Source organism: Pituophis catenifer, unplaced genomic scaffold, assembly GCF_029215685.1.
Source record: "Pituophis catenifer annectens isolate HBS135680 unplaced genomic scaffold, rPitCat1.0.hap2 SCAF_10, whole genome shotgun sequence".
NCBI lineage: Eukaryota > Metazoa > Chordata > Lepidosauria > Squamata > Colubridae > Pituophis > Pituophis catenifer.
The window spans coordinates 9,591,643-9,610,688 of NW_027256890.1; the positions used below are offsets into that span (position 1 = coordinate 9,591,643).

Consider the following 19,046-nt stretch of genomic DNA (forward strand, 5'->3'; position numbering starts at 1 on the left):
TAATCAACCAACCAGCCAGCCAGCCAGCCAACCAATCAACCATCCAATCAATCAATCAATCAATCAATCAATCAATCAATCAATCAATCAATCAATCAATCAATCAATCAATCAATCAATCAATCAATCAATCAATCAATCAATCAATCAATCAGATCAACCCCTAGCTCCAACCCCTTGTAGGCTCCAGTTCAGAACTACGACTCCCAGCAGCCTCCACCCAGCGTGACCCAAAGGCGAGGAATGCTGGGAACTGTAGTTCAAGTTATCCTCCGCGTGGCGGTGGGGGTGGTGTGAAGACGTTGAATCAGAAGCCCGGCGACTCTCTCGCGCTTCCTTTTCGCTTGCCTCCTCCTGCAGTTCCCTCGAGGGGCCACCAGAGGGCTCCCCCGGGCGCCTCTGCCAGCTCGCTTTCGCTTTTTCCCGGGGCTTGAGCCTGCAAAGCCGCTTCGGGCATGGGCGCCGCTGTTTCTGCTGCTGCTGCGGGTACTGTTGCCCCTTCGCCATGGGTGAGTGTGCCAGGATCCAGGTGGGGTGGGGGGGGGTTCCCTTTTTTGCAACCGGGAGAAGCTGTTGCATGGCCGGCCGGGTGCAAATCTTGAAGCAGAGCTGCTTTTCCCCCCCTGTCCCTTTTTTTTGCCCGGCCTGGGCATCGAACCTGGATTCGCCATGGGTGAATGTGCCAGGATCCAAGTGGGGAGGGTCCCTTCCCTTTTTTTTGCAACCGGGAGAAGCCGTTGCATGGCCGGCCGGGTGCAAATCTTGAAGCAGAGCTGCTTTTCCCCTTCTATCTCTTTTTTTTGCCCGGCCTGGGCATCGAACCTGGATTCGCCATGGGTGAATGTGCCAGGATCCAAATGGGGGGGGGGGGGGTCCCTTCCCTTTTTTTTGCAACCGGGCGAAGCCGTTGCATGGCCGGCCGGGTGCAAATCTTGAAGCAGAGCGGCTTTTCCCCCTTCTGTCCCCCCCCTTTTTTTTTGCCCTGCCTGGGCATCGAACCTGGATTCTTAGGAAAAAAAGCCGGATTTTTTTAGGGGGTGGTTGGGGGGGTGGTTGGGAGTAATAGAAAAGAACGAGGAGGTGGAAAGCAAGCTGCGATCCGATCCCTGGTTTCAGAGGCTAGCAAGGACCGGATAGATGCCCTCTGTTTGCCCCAGGTGCCAAGGGTGGCATTGCACATTGCACACACACACACCCCTAAAGCTGCCCGCCTTGCTTTCCCGGCCGCCGGCCTCGGATGCTCTCTTCCTTCCGTGCCAAAGCGGATGTGGAACATCTGGATGCCACGCTGCTTGGCTTGGCTTGCATTGCTTGCTCCGGCTTCGGAAGGCCCGCCCGGAAGGGGTGGCATCATCCTGGCAAGCAGATGGGATTCGGAGTGGTTTGGAAGCTGGCCTGGAAAATTTGGGGGGTGGAATCCGGATTGGGAGAGGAAGGATGCCCGGCTGGCTGGGGTAAGGCAGTGGATTTGGGATGGGGAGGAGGAAGAGGCTTGAATTGGGCTCGGCTGGATGACCTCGATGGCCCCTTGCCAGTGTTTTAATTCTAGGGAAGATGCCAGGGGGAGCTCAGCGGGAAATTTGGGTGAGGAATCCCGATCGGGAGAGGAAGGATGCCCGGCTGGCTGGGGTAAGGCAGTGGATTTGGGATGGGGAGGAGGAAGAGGCTTGAGTTGGGCTCGGCTGGATGACCTCGATGGCCCCTTGCCAGTGTTTTAATTCTAGGGAAGATGCCAGGGGGAGCTCGGCGGGAAATTTGGGTGAGGAATCCCGATCGGGAGAGGAAGGATGCCCGGCTGGCTGGGGTAAGGCAGTGGATTTGGGATGGGGATGAGGAAGAGGCTTGAATTGGGCTAGGCTGGATGACCTCGATGGCCCCTTGCCAGTGTTTTAATTCTAGGGAAGATGCCAGGGGGAGCTCGGCGGGAAATTTGGGGGGAGGAATCCGGATCGGGAGAGGAAGGATGCCCGGCTGGGTGGGGTAAGGCAGTGGATTTGGGATGGGGAGGAGGAAGAGGCTTGAGTTGGGCTCGGCTGGATGACCTCGATGGCCCCTTGCCAGTGTTTTAATTCTAGGGAAGATGCCAGGGGGAGCTCGGCGGGAAATTTGGGTGAGGAATCCCAATCGGGAGAGGAAGGATGCCCGGCTGGCTGGGGTAAGGCAGTGGATTTGGGATGGGGAGGAGGAAGAGGCTTGAGTTGGGCTCGGCTGGATGACCTCGATGGCCCCTTGCCAGTGTTTTAATTCTAGGGAAGATGCCAGAGGGAGCTCGGCGGGAAATTTGGGGGGAGGAATCCCGATCGGGAGAGGAAGGATGCCCGGCTGGCTGGGGTAAGGCAGTGGATTTGGGATGGGGAGGAGGAAGAGGCTTGAATTGGGCTCGGCTGGATGACCTCGATGGCCCCTTGCCAATGTTTTAATTTTATTTATTGATTTATTTATTGAATTTCTATACCGCCCTTCTCCCGAGGGACTCGGGGCGGTGGACAGATTAAGTTGCGTCCCTTTCTGGATCGGGACTCGTTACGCACGGTCACTCATGCCCTCGTCACCTCCCGTCTGGACTATTGTAACGCTCTCTACATGGGACTCCCCTTGAGGAGCACTCGGAGGCTCCAACTGGCGCAGAGTGCGGCCGCGCGGGTGGTGATGGGAGCGACGTGGCGCTCCCATGTAACGCCCCTCCTGCGCGAGCTGCACTGGCTCCCGGTGGTCTTCCGAGTGCGCTTCAAGGTTCTGGTTATCACCTTTAGAGCGCTCCATGGCTTAGGACCTGGTTATTTACGGGACCGCCTGCTACCACCAATAGCCTCCCACCGACCAGTACGCTCCCATAGAGAGGGGCTCCTCCGGGTGCCGTCGGCCAAACAATGTCGACTGGCGGCCCCCAGGGGGAGAGCCTTCTCTGTGGGGGCACCTACTATCTGGAACGAGCTCCCCCCCCCCGAGATACGGAGGATTCCGGATCTGCGCACCTTCCGTCGCACGCTTAAGACGTTCCTATTCCAGCAAGCCGGCCTGACCTAAATTTCTCCTCTTTTAAATGGGAATTTTAAATTTGGTTTTAAATTATTGGGGTTTTAAATATGGTTCAGCCAAATTTATTTAATTTGTTTTATCTCTATTTTAAATTTTGTATTTATATGTTTTATTTTATGGCTGTTCACCGCCCTGAGTCCTTCGGGAGTAGGGCGGTATACAAATTTAATAAAATGAAAATGAAATGAAATATTTAATCAAAATGCATTGGCTCATTCGCCATTTGATGCCAGTTTCAATGAAAACACTATAGTGAAATTTTGATTTAAAAGAACATTTCAGGATGACACAACATCTGCTACTACCAGCTATCTAAGTCAGAATATACCTCATTTGTGTAAACAGTCACCGTTTTACTTTATTTGCATAAATCCATTCTAATGCAAGCGATAATACAATTTAAATCATTAATCGAAATTTAAATGAATTGTCTAATTCTTTGGATATAATGGACTTAGTCTGATATTTTGGAGAGATATTGGGAGACAGATTTTGTCCACTGTATCCAAAGTTTAACATATAATAATATATATTTTTTATAAACAGTAAATAATAGATGTATTATTGGTGTATCTGCTAAGACCTTGGCATAGAATTTAAATGTTTATGCTAGCCCTGCTTGTTGAAACGGAAAGGTCTTCAGGGCACGTCGGAAAGTGCAAAGATCTGGGATTATTTGTATTCCAGAGGGTATTTTGTTCCAAAGAGTAGGTGCCCCCACAGAGAAGGCTCTCTCCCTTGGAACTACTAGACGACATTGTTTTAATGATGGTACTATGAGTAGGCCTACTCTGTGAGAACGTATTGGTTGGTGGGAGGTTATCGGTTGCAACAGGTGGTCTCGTAAGTACTCAGGTCCTAAGCCATGGAATTCTAGGGAAGATGCCGGAGGGAGTTTTCAATTTCAATTGTTTTTTTTTTCCAATTTAATTCAATTTATATGCCGCCCCTCTCCGAAGACTCAGGGTGGCTCACGATACATTTAAAATCCTAATAAAAAACATTTAAAAATTAAAAGAATGAAGGCTTCTAAGAATTAGAATGAAGGCTATTGCTTAAAGCATTGTAAACCGCCCTGAGTCTCCGGAGAAGGGCGGCATATAAATCAAATTAAAAAAAATAAAAATAAAAATAAAAAAATAAAATAAAAAAAAAACATTTAAAACTCATTCATACCATTCATGGCCGGATCTTGCCAGATCGCAAGAGCGAGATCAACGCCCCCCAGGCCTGCCGGAAAAGCCAGGTCTTCACTGCTGCTTTTCGTAAGGTCAATAGGGTAGGGATGGTTCGAGTTCAACGAGAAATTTGGGGGGGAGGAATCCCGATCTGGAAAGGAAGGATGCCCGGCTGGTTGGGGTAAAGCAGTTGATTTGGGATGGGGATGAGGAAGAGTCTTCAGTTGGGCTGGACTGGATGACCTCGAAGGTCCCTTGACAGTGTTTAATTCAAGGGAAGATGCCGGAAGGGCGGGGTTGGCAGAAGGAGCAGAAGATCCAGTGGGAAAGGTGGGTCTGTTTTTCCAGATGCTAGGCAGTTGCCATGGTTCTTCCCTCCCAAAATAAACTTGGATGGAAACCTCAGGTTTGGAGAGTAGATGAGATACTGGTAGGCCTTGATTTACGACTAGAAATTGAGCCCAAAATTTCTAGGTTTTCACGGCTAAGGTGGGACTAGAACTCACTCTCTCCTTCTGATTGGACCAATGTCACCCAGCCAGATTTCACGCCTAAGGTGGAACTAGAACTCACCATCTCCTGGTGATTGACCTGAAGTCACCCAGCCAGATTTCACGCCTAAGGTGGGACTAGAACTCACTCTCTCCTTCTGATTGACCTGAAGTCACCCAGCCAGATTTCACGCCTAAGGTGGGACTAGAACTCACTCCTTCTGATTGGACCAATGTCACCCAGCCAGATTTCACGCCTAAGGTGGAACTAGAACTCACCATCTCCTGGTGATTGACCTGAAGTCACCCAGCCAGATTTCACGCCTAAGGTGGGACTAGAACTCACTCTCTCCTTCTGATTGGACCAATGTCACCCAGCCAGATTTCACGCCTAAAGTGTGACTAGAACTCCCAGTCTCCTGGTTTCTAGGCCAGCGAATTTTCAACAATCGATAATTCTTTTAGAAGCATTTGAAAAGAGAAAAATAATGCAGAAAACCCCTGTAGCCTGATGCCTTTTTTCTGATTTTCTGTTGAAATCAATTCAGAATATTTACTAGAAAACTTATATCCAGTGACTGTTACGAATTCTTTTAAGGCGTGGCAGTGAAATATTTCCATTTTAAGGAGCGAGAGGGAGGCGCTGAAAAGGATTCTTTTCATCAAGTCTTCTGGAAAAAGGCGTAAATTTATATCCTCTTCAGCGATCAACGTCACTGTGAATTGCAGTGGATTTTGTGAGTTAGTTTTTTTATTTAAATGCTCCGTTGCCCTCTTTTTGGCTTTACTTTATGAAAATCCAGCGCCCTAAACTTGCTGGTACATGTCTGATTTTTTTTTTTTTTTTTTACTCTTGATTTTCACTATTTGGGACTTGGATGGCGATTAAAGATAAGATAGATGTTTGATCAGTGTTTGATCAAAGTTTGATTAGTCAGTGGCTAAGTCGCTGAGCTTGTCGATCGAAAGGTCGGCAGTTCAGCGGTTCGAGTCCCTAGTGCCGTGTTAACGGGGTGAGCTCCCGTGACATGTCCCAGCTTCTGCCAACCTAGCAGTTCGAAAGCACATAAGAAAAAATGCAAGTAGAAAAATAGGGACCACCTTTGGTGGGAAGATAACATCGTTGTGTGCGCCTTTGGCGTTGAGTCATGCCGGCCACATGACCACGGAGACGTCTTCAGACAGCGCTGGCTCTTCGGCTTTGAAATGGAGGTGAGCACCGCTCATCCGAGAGTCGGGAACGACTAGCACATATGTGCAAGGGGAACCTTTACCTTTACCTTTTAGGCATTAGAAAATTCAACCTATAATCTAAACTCCCTGGGGAACGGAAGTTCTTGCCACCGTGTCCAAAGTTGCACCATAGCTGGATTTTCAGCTTGTTACTTCCTGATAGCTTAAAAAAACAAAACTAAACCAGTATCTGCAGACAGACTGATCTTGGCTGAAGAAGGCAGAGGCAGTTTCTCCCCTAGGGAAAATTCCCTGGTTAAAAGAAATTTGGTTGGTTTAATTGCATTTTTCTTAAATCGGCTTTCCGGCTTTTACCGCAGACCAAACCTGAGAAAAAAACTGTGAGTATTTTACTTTAGTTTACTTCATCCCTTGTAGGAAAGGAGGCGCACGAGGCCAGAATCAGGAAATTCACCTTTTTAAAATAATAATAAATAATAAATAAATAATAAATAAATAAATAAATAAATAAATAAATAATAATATAATAATATATTAGCTCTCGAATTCATGGCCTCGTGATGAAGCCACCTGTATCATTCCAGAGAGCAGTTTGCTTTTAAATGAAATATGGTTAGTGGGAAGAGAGCAACGGACCTTCTGATTTTCATAAAGAAGAACCTGATGTTCGTTTTTTTTTTTAAAAAAAATCAGATCCTCTAATTGTGAAATAAAACACAAGGGAGATGATGAAGGATTAAAATGTTTGGAAAGGCAGAAGAGGGGAATAGGTTGATAAAGGAGTTTTTTTTTTTTCCATGGCTCAAAATCCCAGCTAACTTCAGAATCCTTTCTGGTAAAAACAACAGAGTAACAGAGTTGGAAGGGACCTTGGAGGTCATCCAGCCCAACCCCCAAGCCCAAGCAGGAGACCCTACACCCGTGATCGCGAACCTGTGGCACACGGAGCCATATTTGTGGGCATGCAAGCTCAGTTCCGGTGCTGATTTATTGGCCAATAAAGAATTCTGTTCTGTTCTGTTCTGTTCTGTTCTGTTCTGTTCTGTTAGAACTAAGGAGGAATTTCCTGACAGTGAGAACAATGAATCAGTGGAACAACTTGCCACCAGAAGTTGTGAATGCTCCCAACACTGGAAGGTTTTAAGATGATGTTGGATAACCATTTGAAGTGGTGTAGGGTTTCCTGCCTAAGCAGAGGGTTGGACTAGACGACCTCCAAGGTCCCTTCCAACTCTGCTTCTGTTTCTGTTTCTGTTTCTGTTTCTGTTTCTGTTTCTGCTTCTGCTTCTGCTTCTGTTTCTGTTTCTGTTTCTGTTTCTGTTTCTGTTTCTGTTCCTGTTCCCTGTTCTATTCTATTCTATTCTATTCTATTCTATTCTATTCTATTCTATTCTATTCTAATTCTATTCTTATTCTATTCTAATTCTATTCTAATTCTATTCTAATTCTATTCTATTCTATTCTATTCTATTCTATTCTATTCTATTCTATTCTATTCTATTCTATTCTAAATGGGCTGAGCTGCGGCTCTGTTTTAGCCCATGTTCCTTCAGTGCCTTTTCCCTGCTCCAGAAATGGTTCCGGATGAACCATTCCCCATGTCAAGCATTTTATTTTATTTTTTTTTAAAAAAACCAACCAACTCAAACCCAACCATTCAAATGTGCGGTTTTTCTCCCTCGTCCAGAAAGCCGAGTTCGGCTAATCTTCTTAGTTATGTCGTCTTCGGCGGGGCTTGCTTTCCACACACACACACACACCCTCCCGACGGCGAGATTAACGACTGCCGTGGCGCAGACACGTCTTATTGTTTATGCTTCCTTGGGGACACGGCGACGGTTTAGCCACAGCCGTGGGGCGATGGGTGCTCCAGTTTGCCTCTTCCTTTCTCTGCGCCTTTCTTCACTTTCGGGGAGGGGAAGAGACACGGGCTAACGGCGAGGACTTTTGTCTTCTATATTTTGCGCTCCTCAGGGTTGACTTCTAAGGATGCCCAAAGCTACGGTGAAGCTGATCGTAACCGGGGATGATTTCGGCTATTGCCCGAGGAGGAACCACGGCATCGTGGAGTGTTTCCTGGGCGGGGCCATCTCCAACGTCTCGCTTCTGGTTAACGGGAGTGCCGTATTCGACGCCGTTCAGCTGGCCAAGAAGTGAGTCCTTCCTTTTAGTTTCCTTTGATTTCACGGGCATCAACCAGTCAGGTTTTATAAACCCTAAAGAGGAGTCTACAGGTAGTCCTTGACTTGCAATCCTTCGTTTAGTGTCCGTTCAAAAATGACGACGGCAGCGAAAAAAGTGACTTACGATTGTTGTTGTTTTTTTCACACTTAACCACCATTGCGGCGTTTCCCCAAGGGTCACGTGATCAAAATTTTGGGTGCTTGGCAACTGGCATGATGAACCTATGACAGTTGAGGTGTCCCTGGGGTTACATGATCTTCATTTTGTGACCTTCGGACAAGAAAAATCCATGGGGGGAAAAGCCAGATTCACTTAAACAACTGGGTTATGGACTTAACCCACGTCGTGATTCAACAAACAAGCGTGCTAGGAAGGATTGTAAATTAAGGGGGGGAAACTCGCTGAACGAATGTCTCATTTAGCAAGAGAAATTTCGGGCTCAATCACGGTCATAAGTAGAGGACCACCTGCGTTAACAGTTTAAAGAGAGACGGACTCAACTCCCACAATTCCCCAGCGGCTTGAAACCCTTGGAAGCCCATCTATCTTAAAAGTTGTCAGAGTTGAGAAATACTGTATTATCGCATCTACTGAGGAAAGAGCCAGGGTGGCACAGTGATTAGAATGCATTATTGCAAACTAACTCACTGCCCACTGCCAGCTGTTCGATTCTGAACCGGATCAAGGTTGACTCAGCCTTCCATCCAGGTAGTATCCATAGTCCCCTGAGCTGTGGTGGTGCAGGGGTTAGAATGCAGCATGGCAGGCAAACTCTGCCCACTGCCCGCAGCTCGATTCCGAAATGGCTCAAGGTAGATTCAGCCTTCCATCCTTCCGAGGTCGGTAAAATGAGGACCCAGATTGTTGGGGGGGGCAAGAGGCTGACTCTGTAAACTGCTTAGAGAGGGCTGTAAAGCGGTATATAGCAACAGCACTTAGACTTATATCCCACTTCATAGTGCCTTAACAGCCCTCTCTAAGTGGTTTACAAAATTAGCATATTGCCCCCAACAATCTGGGTCCTCATTTTACCGACCTCGGAAGGATAGAAAGCTGGATCAGGGTCGAACTCCTGGCAATTGGCAGAATTAGCCTGCAATACTGCATTCTAATCACTGAGCCATCACAGCTCCTTCCTTCCTTCCTTCCTTCCTTCCTTCCTTCCTTCCTTCCTTCCTTCCTTCCTTCCTCCCTCCCTCCCTCCCTCCCTCCTTTCTCAATAGCACTTTGACTTATATGTAGCTTCACAGTGTTCTCCAGCCCTCTCTAAGCAGTTTACAGAGTCAGCCTCTTGCCCCCAACAATCTGGGTCCTCATTTTACCCACCTCGGAAGGATGGAAGGCTGAGTCAACCTTGAGCCTGGTGAGATTCGAACTGCCAAATTGCAGCTAGCAGTCAGCTGAAGTAGCCTGCAGTACTGCACTCTAACCACTGCGCCACCTCGGCTCTTAGGCTCTTAGACATAAGTCTAAGTGCTATTGCTATTGCTATTGCTATTGCTGTTCCTTTTCCTTCCTTCCTTCCTTCCTTCCTTCCTTCCTTCCTTCCTTCCTTCCCCATCCATCCATCCATCCATCCATCGTGCACAATAGCTATAATGCAGTATTGCAGTATAATTCTACCCACACACAATTTTGATCCTGACCGGCTCAACGTTGACTCGACTTTCCATCCTTCCGGCGTCAGTAAAACGAGGACCCAAATTGTTGAAGGCAAGAGGCTGACACTGTAAAACCGCTTAGAGAGGGCTGTAAAAGCACTGGGAAGCGACATATAAGTCTTAAGGGCTATTGCTACACCAGCGTGGGCTGTTCTCCGGAAGTGTGGATTTCAGCTCCCAGAATCTTTGGGGATTCTAGGGAGTTGAAATAGATAACTTGCGCCAAGATTGCAGAAAACCGCTCTGAATTCCCAAGGCCAAAGGATTTTGCCGTCCTTTTTTCACGCAGCCCCCAGATACAGTTCAGGAAAAAACCGTGAAGAATAACTAAAAGATGCGAACACAATAAAAAATATTGTTTGTTTTCGAAGAGGTAGAATCTGTGTCCGACGACAGCATCCCTCTGTTAAAAATAAATAAATCCTTCGGTGTTTAATTAGGCGATTATCCAACTTATCCTGGCCTACTTCTGTTCCTGTTATCTCAGCCAATCTAAGAGGATTTATTTTGTTGTGCTGACTCTTATAAACCTGTGAGATTCTTCCTGATTCAGCCTGAGATTTCTCTCCTTCCCTTGTTGCTAATTTCTTCCACATCTATACTCTCATAAGTTTCCTTGGGGAACTCATTATTACATACACAACAGTGTGAAGTCACACAGCTGTCGGTTCTTTGGCTGGTATTGGCCTTTATACGCATCGCTTTTCCCTAGCACTTTGTAATGTATCGGCGGAGTATACTTCTTTATTATTATTATTATTATAATTTTATTTCTATACCGCCCTTCTCCTGCGGGACTCAGGGGATAAAACATTGCGTACAAAATTTAAAAACAATTTAAAACAATTAAATAATTTCGGCCCAAGATATTAAAAATAACCCAAATAAAACCAAATTCAATTAAAACTGAGAGGATGGGATCAAGCCAGCCCAGCTAGATGGAATAGGTGTGTTTTCAGGGCCCAACGAAAAGTCCGGAGGTCTGATATCGTGCGTATCTCAGGGGGTAGGTCATTCTGATCTAGGCTTCCCCAAACCACGAAGCAGATTCCAAAAACCCCTTTTTATTAAGTTACTGTGAATTCCTCTCATTCACATCCAGCAAAGTCTTTCAAGGGTGAATTTATACTCACAGACCTTATCTGGCTTGGAGAGCTGCCAGGCCGATATCTTCAAAACTTGGCAAGGAGTCTCGGAGAGTCACGAACCAATTAAGCGAACTGATTGTCTCCTGCAAACTCCACTCCCCTTTCGCTCCTCTTTTATTCCCTCTGGGAGGGGCCATTCACCGTCCACCTGTGGCTTTACTCCTGAGTCGACCCTTGTTCTTTAGCTGTTCCCTTCGTCTGGCAACTCTGCGCATGCGCACGCTGGGAACAGGCTCCGGCTGTTCGTCTGCCTCACTGATGTCCGACTCCGAAGGCAGCTGATAACTGTCAGACAACCCTGTAACGGCTATTCGAATAGCAAACCCTTTGTCAGGTTTCGAGGTCGTCTCAAATAAATTGCATTTCAAACAAAGTCTTTGATGAAAAAACTCCCATTTATTAAGCACGACATTCTAACTCCGACTCCATTGCATCCAACACTGACTTCCAGACTCAAAACCCTCCCTTTCCGTTTCCCACTCCTCTGCACTCATTGGCCATCTTCCAAGTCACTCTACCCCTAATCTACTGCTCCAGCTCAAAGGAATTTCCCCCCTCCCCTCCCATTTCCTAGGGGATATTATCTCCAGGGAAAATAAGTAGGTGAAAAGTCAAACGTCCCTTTCCAGACGCCTCCGCTTCTCCTTCTTATGTCAGCACTAGAGTAAATGCAGCTTGAAGTGCTGACACCCTTCATAAAAGTTATCGCATTACATTCTTGATTAACTTATCTTTCCATGGATATATAATTTTATAGTACCACTCCCCCCCCCAAAAAAAGTGGTGTTATTAGCTAGTTTTAGAAAATACACTTTTCCCAAAAGGTTCCCACAATTTTGGCCACTACTGTATGTCACCAAGATGGGAATTGCTAACCTAAGTAACTATATGTCACGGAAGAGGAATCTTACGAGTCGCCATCTTGAACTAGAGGAATGGGATCAAAATTTTTCTCCTTGGCAGATGTTCAAATTTTTTCCCCCCTCCTCTCTGTAGACATTGCATTCCGATAGGTCTCCATGCCAACCTTTCTGAGGGCACCCCGGTTTGCCCAGCGCTGAAGAAAAAGTCCACGCTCCTCAACCCAGAAGGGTTCTTCCATGGAAAGATGGGAATTCGGACGTGTTTAAACAAAGGACTTCTTAGCATGGTTGAGGTGAGGAGAAGCCGGGCAAAGATTACAGCGGTGGGATTCAAAAATTTTAGCAACCGGTTCTTTGTCTGGTTGCTGGGTGGGTGTGGCCATGGTGGGCGTGGCCTATTTGGCCTCTTGCACCATGGCACGGGGGGGGGGGGAGGGCATGTGTGTTTTCACCCTCCCCAAGCTCTGGAGGCTTTCCTCGAGCCTCTGGGAGGGTGTAAACTGCCTCCACCAGGCTCTGGAGGCCAGAAATGGGCCCGTTTCTGGACTTCCAATAGGCCCGTTTTTCACCCTCCCCAGGCTCCAGAGGCTTTTCTCGAGCCTCTGAGAGAGTGAAAATGGCCTCCCCCGGGCTCCGGAGGCCGGAAATGAGTCCGTTTCTGGACTTCCGGTATTTCCGGTAGGCCTGTTTTTCACCCTCCCCAGGCTCCGGAGGCTTTCCTCGAGCCTCTGAGAGAGTGAAAATGGCCTCCCCCAGGCTCCAGAGGCTGGAAATGGGCCCGTTTTCGCCCTCCCAGAGTCTCTGCACAGGCCCTGCACTTACCTGGCATCCAAAACGGGCTGCGTGGAGAACTCCTGAGAGGGGTGGGGCGGGGTGGATGGGGACAGCCAGTCTTTGCAACTACTTGTTCAGCAAACCAGATGTAAAATTAGCATCCGGTTCAGGCAAACCGGCTGAATCCCAACCCTGGAAACATACCTCCGCCTATTCCAGCGTTTCTCAACCTTGGTAGCTTGAAGATGGATGGACTTCAACTCCCAGAATCCCCCAGCCAGCAGTGCTGGCTGGGGGATTCTGGGAGTTGAAGTCCACCCATCTTCAAGCTACCAAGGTTGAGAAACGCTGGCCTACTCTTTCAAAGGTAGTGGTTGAGATACGTTGTGAAGGATGCCCATGTCGAGCCAGGCAACTCAAATGGGTTGAGTTTGTTCTTCTCGGTGTAGGCCAAATTCACCAAGGAAGATGTTTCTAATGTGTTGTGGATCTCTCTTTTCCTGAATTGTTACAAACCCTGTTCTGGAGCCCTCACAACCACTTGTGTGTTTCTCTGTTAAGAAGGGCAGGAAATCACACGGCTCTTTAGTGTTGTTCGGAGAGAATTTCTGAGCTTTGTAACCCAGGGTTGAAATGAGGGGTCCCTGGTGCTCTCTGAGCTGGTAGTTTTCTTGCAGACGTTTCATTACCCAATTAGGTAACATCATCAGTGCTACAAGGGAGTGGGGTTTGTGAAGAGGACGACGACTGTAGCACCCTTGGTGCTTTCTGAGTTGGGTTGTTTTCTCGGACATTTCATTACCAAACTAGGTAACATCATCGGAAGAGTTGGGCGAGGGGAGGAGGAGGAGGAGGAAGACAGGACGACTGTAAGGCTTGAGCTCCGTTATTTTCTTGCAAACGTTTCATTACCAAACTAGGTAACATCATTAGTGTTAGAAGAGAGTTGGGCAAGAGGAAGAGGAGGACTGTAGGATCTTTGGTGCCCTCTGAGCTTGGTTATTTTCTTGCAGACATTTCATTACCAAACTAAGTGATATCATCAGTGTTAGAAGAGTGTTGGGTTAGAGGAAGAGGAGGAGTGTAGAATCTTTAGTGCTCTCTTGAGCTTGGTTATTTTCTTGCAGACGTTTCATTACTCAAACAAGGTAAAACAGCACTGATGATGCTACCTACCTGGGTAATGAAACGTCTGCTCGAAAACAACCAAGTTCAGAGAGCATCAAGGCTCCCTTCCTTTTGGAACCTCACCAAGATGTCTCTTGGGAAGGTTTAGTTGTGCCCGGTTTATTTTATAGGTTTCGTCCAAAGATTTCATTTTTATAAATGAGAGATATTCATGGCAACAAATTTACACCTCCTCCTGCTTTTCTACGCTTAGGTGAAGCAGGAATTAATAGCACAAGTGGAGTTGTTCCGTGAACTGACGGGACATTTACCTCATCACATGGATGGACACCAGCACGTCCATGTTCTCCCAGGTAAGTAGGATCCGCGTCGATCGGTCCACCTTCTGCTCCTCAAAAACATTTCGATGCTCGCATTTCCCTGAAACTGGATCTTCTTACCAATCTTTCTTCCTCTTCGGTTACTCTTCCAGAGATCAGGCACATATTTGCGGAGGTGTTAGAAGACTATGGGATCACTTACACTCGAGTTCCCATCGAACCGGATCTCCCACGCTGTGGTTGGATAGAGTCAACTTTGATGGATTTCTATTTGGGAGTGGAGAAGGATTCGCTGAACACCATAGAGGTCTTTCAAAAGCACGGCATAAGGTGGGGGCATCTATAAGAATAGAATGCATGAGCTGGGAGGGACCTTCGAGGTCTTCTAGTCCAGCCTCCTGCTCAAGCAAAAGAACCTATAGCCGTGATGGCGAACCTGTGGCACGCGGAGCCATATTGGTGGGCACACGAGCTGACCTCTGGCGCACATGCGTGTCCCGGCCAGCTGATTTTCAGGTTTTCTGGGCCCACCGGAAGTTAGGAAACACAGTTTCCAGCCTCGGGAGGGTGAGGAAGGCTCGTTTGTCGCTCTCCCCAGGCTTCAGAGCTTTTCTAGGAGCCCGAGGAGGGCGAAAACGGCCTTCCCTATCTCCCTGGAGGCCCTCCAGAGGCCGGAAATAGCCCGTTTCTCGACTTCAGGTGGGACCAGAAGGCCCGTTTTTCGCTCTCCCCAGGCTCCAGAGCCTTTCTAGGATCCTGGGGAGGGCGAAAACGGCCTTCCCCACCCCCTTGGAGGCCCTCCGGAGGCCGGAAAGAGCCCGTTTCTCGACTTCAGGTGGGACCGGAAGGCCTGTTTTTCGCTCTCCCCAGGCTCCAGAGCCTTTCTAGGATCCTGGGGAGGGCGAAAACGGCCTTCCCCACCCCCCTGGAGGCCCTCTGGAGGCCGGAAACAGCCCGTTTCTCGACCAGAAAGGTGGGACCGGAAGGCCTGTTTTTCGCTCTCCCCAGGCTCCAGAGCATTTCTCGGATCCTGGGGAGGGCGAAAACGGCATTCCCCACCCCTCCGAGGGCCCTTCGGAGGCCGGAAATAGCCCATTTCCTGACTTCCAGTCCCACCGAAGTCTGGTGGCCCACCGTGCCATCGCATGCCAAAAGTGGGGGGAGCGCAGGGGGGCACTTGCATGTGCGTTCGCCGGGGCACATAGAATTATGGGTGTGGGCACATGCATGCGCGACCCCCCCCGCACTCCCCCCGCTTTTGGCACTCGATGGCAAAAAGGTTAGCCATCACTGCCTTAAAACGGTCACTAAATAAATCGAGGGCTACCTGTCTTTCTGAAATTTAAGAAACTTCTTGTCTTTCAGGTGGCCGGATATATATATCGGCCTCAGCACCATGGGGAAAAATATGTCCACCCAAAGCATCTTAGATGCTATCGATAACGCCATCGCAGCTCATTTGGCCAAAGACGACAGAACGACGACTCCTCCGCCATCTTCGTTCTTACGTCCTGCCGGTCAGGGACTCCGGACAGTGACGCTCGAACTCATGACTCACCCAGGCTACCCCAGCATCCCACCTACTGGCGGTTGTGGAGAAGGCCCCGATGACTTTTCTCAGTCGTGGGAACGCCTGCACGAACTCCAGACCTTGAAGAACGCAGAGCTCCAGAAACATTACAAAATTCGAAACATTCGGCTCTGCGCTTTCAAAGATCTCGCCGTCTGACGCTCCGTTTTTACGTCGGTTCGATGAAGATGGCCGGATCCGATGATGGTTCCAGATGGGAGCAGACGACAACTGGGGAATTTTTGCACTCTCTGCAAGGCGGATATGGCTCCTTCCTCTCATTTTTAATTTTAATTTTTAATTTTGGCAACTGGAAGGGGGGGAAAAAAAATATCTCACGAAAGGAACTTCCGACTGCGATTGTCTTCGTGCGAAGAGCCGAGTGGGATTTCCCAGAGTTTTTGGTTGTAGAAGCAGAAGTTGAATGAGGAGCCATCGCTCGGCGTTGGCTTGCTAGAAAACACCAGCATAGACCTGAAATTTTTAGGGTATATATCAAGAGGGGAGAAGATATTGGTAATTCAGGGTTGAAAGCACGGGTCCTTGCTGCTCTCTGAGGTTGGTAGTTTCCTTGCAGACGTTTAGTGACCAAACTAGGTAACATCATCAGTGCTTCACTGGGTGTTCGTCTAATTCAACTAGATTTTACTGCCAGATGTAAAGCTTTGTGGCCTGTTTCACAAATCACGATTAAAACAAGCCATGGCTTGGCATGCTGCAGGAACCCAGCCAACACAGCAACTTAGGTCTCTCTTTCCGCATTCTATTCTGAGACAGAAAAGCATTTTGGAAGAATCCGATGTTATTTTAGGTTGTTTCTTGCTTAGTAACGTGGTGATTTTTTTTAAGGGATTACTTAAAAAAAAACAACCAAAAAAAAAAAAACCCCAAAAGCATCCCGTTTGTTTGAATAGCAAGTAGAACAGGTTGAATCAAGAACATCTTGATCTGCAAGACTTAAAATAAAAAATGTTATGAAAGCTTGTTAGAAGGGAGTGAGTTTGGAGCGTTCCAATTTTTTTTATTTTTTTTTTAGCCTTGGGTTGAAGGTAAGTTGTTTTAAAATCTCAAAAAATAAATAAAAAGCAAACAGTTGTTCAGATTAAGAACTCTCAGGCTTGAAAAATAAAACTTTTTGCATTCGGCAATCAAATGCTCTCCCCCCCCCCTTTTTTTTTTTTACACGCTCAGTGCAAACCATTCGTACAGATGATCATCTTTCAAGGTTTATTTCCCCCCCCCCACTTGTGAATTTCCTGTTTTAAAAGTTGAAACTTTCCCTGGACGTTCCACAGGTTGGTCTTAATCCTATCTGTGATCCAGTAGGCATATATACATACATACATACATACATACATACATACATACATACATACATATATATATCTGATAAAGAAATAAAGCGAAATATAAATGTGGTATAAAATGGTTTGTCGTGAATGCGACTGCTTGAGGGCTCCTGGATTGGAGCTGATGAAGGGAGGAGAACTTGTGGCTCAGAGGTTAATACAACCGCCTAACATGCAGGCAGCCCAAGTTCGAATCCAAGTAAGGGTATGGCTAGCTGATGAGAGCTAAATAGCTTGAAATAGATCTATACTAGTCTCCCTTTATTTTTTTATCAGCGAAATATAAATTTGGTATAAAATGGTTTGTTGTGAATGCAACTGCTTGAGGGCTCCTGGATTGGAGCTGAAAGGCGAAAGGGATGCAGTATGCTCCCTCCCACATGCTGGGGTAGACCAGGTCTCGATAGAAAAATACATACATACATACATACATACATACACATACATACATACATACATATACATACATACATATATATAAAGCTGCTGTTCCATTGTCTTTCTTATTTCACGTTGTACAGGGAGTCCTCAACTTACAACCGTGCGTTTAGGGACCAATTAACGTTACAACAGCACTGGGGAAAAAATGACTTTCAACCAGTCCTCGTACTTACGGCCATTGCAGCATCCCCCGTGGTCAGGTTATTGCAACCAGGTGCTTAGCAACCAGCGTATCAGAGTTATAATGCCCCGGGGGGGTCATTTGATCCCGATTTGCGACTTTCCCAGCTGGCTTCCAACAAGCAAAATCAATGGGGAATCCGGATTCGTTTAATGACCATGTGATTAAGAAGTGCAGTGATTCACTTAACCACCATGGCAAAAAAAAAAAAAAAAAAGTCGTAAAATGAGGTGCGATTCGCTTTAAGAACCCCGCCTTGCTAAGCAATGGAAAAATTCCGGTCGTAAGTTGAGAATGATCTGTAATAGGTCTCCGACATAATGTTTATATTTTGAGAAATTACATTCCTTTGGCTGGTTGTTTAAACATTCGAATCAATTCTGTGACTCTTGTAATTCCCGCAAGTTTCCTGAGTTCTCTGTTGACACTGAATTATTATTTATTCTTGTATTACTCTGGGACTAATGATGAATTAAATGAGTTTTTTTTTCTTAAAAAAAAAAATCACCCTCTTTTCTATGGATAAGTAATTGCCTACTAATTAGCACTGCATTTTGTTAGGAACGGTTTGGAAAATTGAAATTTTTGAGTTTCTTCCGGTCACTCCCTCTCTCTCCCTGGCCTGCACTGGTCAAAACTAAAATATTCGAAAGGAGCATTAACAGTGATGGCAGAATATGCCAGCATTTAGCCATGTTTTAGACGGATGAAATAAATATTTACCCCTCCTTTCTAATTATCTTATATACTATATCAACCTATTTGGCAGGTTTGTTCTTATAGAATAGAAACACAGAGAGAATTTGCTGCGCATTTTAACTAGTCCTACTTAAGATTATTTGGACAAAAGACAAACGTACATTGGCCAAGTCAGATGCCAAGGAAGTTGATTTAATTGCGAGGTGAAAAGGAAAGAAAGAGAGAGAGAAAGAAGAAAGAAAAAGAAAAAAGAAGGAAAGAGAGAAAGAAGGAAGGATTCAGCTTAGCACACAGAAGTGTGATCGTGTTATTTAGTTACCATATTTTTCGGAGTATAAGACGCACCTTTTTCCCCCCTAAAAGGGGATGAAAATTTAGGTGCGTCTTATACACCGAATGTAGCCCCGCCCACCCACTGGCCCCCACCCTTTGGCCTCTGCCTCGCAGCAGTTCCCTCCTTGCAAGCAAACAGCAAGAAAAAACAGCTCCTTTCAGTTTCAGCACAGCCTAATTAGCACAAGTTGATTGGATCGGCCTCCCGACTCTCAGCTGATTTGCTCTCAGCTGTTTAGGGCAGGGCTCTGCTGCTTGCTGCAAAGAGGTAAATTGCTGGAGCAGATTTTTTTCCCCCTTGTGCTAATCAAGCTATGCTGAAAACGAAAATGAAAGTAAAGCAGGCTGTTTGCTGCAAAATTGCACAGAGGCAGAGGGAGAGTTCTTTTTCTTCTTTTCTTCACCCAAAAAAGTAGGTGCGTCTTAATACTTCGGTGCGTCTTATACTCTGAAAAATACGGTAATCCATTCATCAAAAAGTCACTATTTCAAA

General features: G+C 46.8%; 1 protein-coding gene across 1 annotated transcript; it reads left to right on the plus strand.

Moving 5' to 3' along the window:
• The first annotated feature begins 457 nt into the window (after positions 1–457).
• On the plus strand, positions 458–16,371 carry YDJC (YdjC chitooligosaccharide deacetylase homolog). Its single transcript, XM_070950992.1, has 6 exons — positions 458–509; positions 7,877–8,055; positions 11,892–12,051; positions 13,914–14,013; positions 14,133–14,310; positions 15,346–16,371. Exons 2-6 carry the CDS (start codon positions 7,892–7,894, stop codon positions 15,707–15,709), a joined length of 966 nt encoding a protein of 321 aa, XP_070807093.1. The 5' UTR covers positions 458–509; positions 7,877–7,891; the 3' UTR covers positions 15,710–16,371.
• Positions 16,372–19,046: the final 2,675 nt, after the last annotated feature.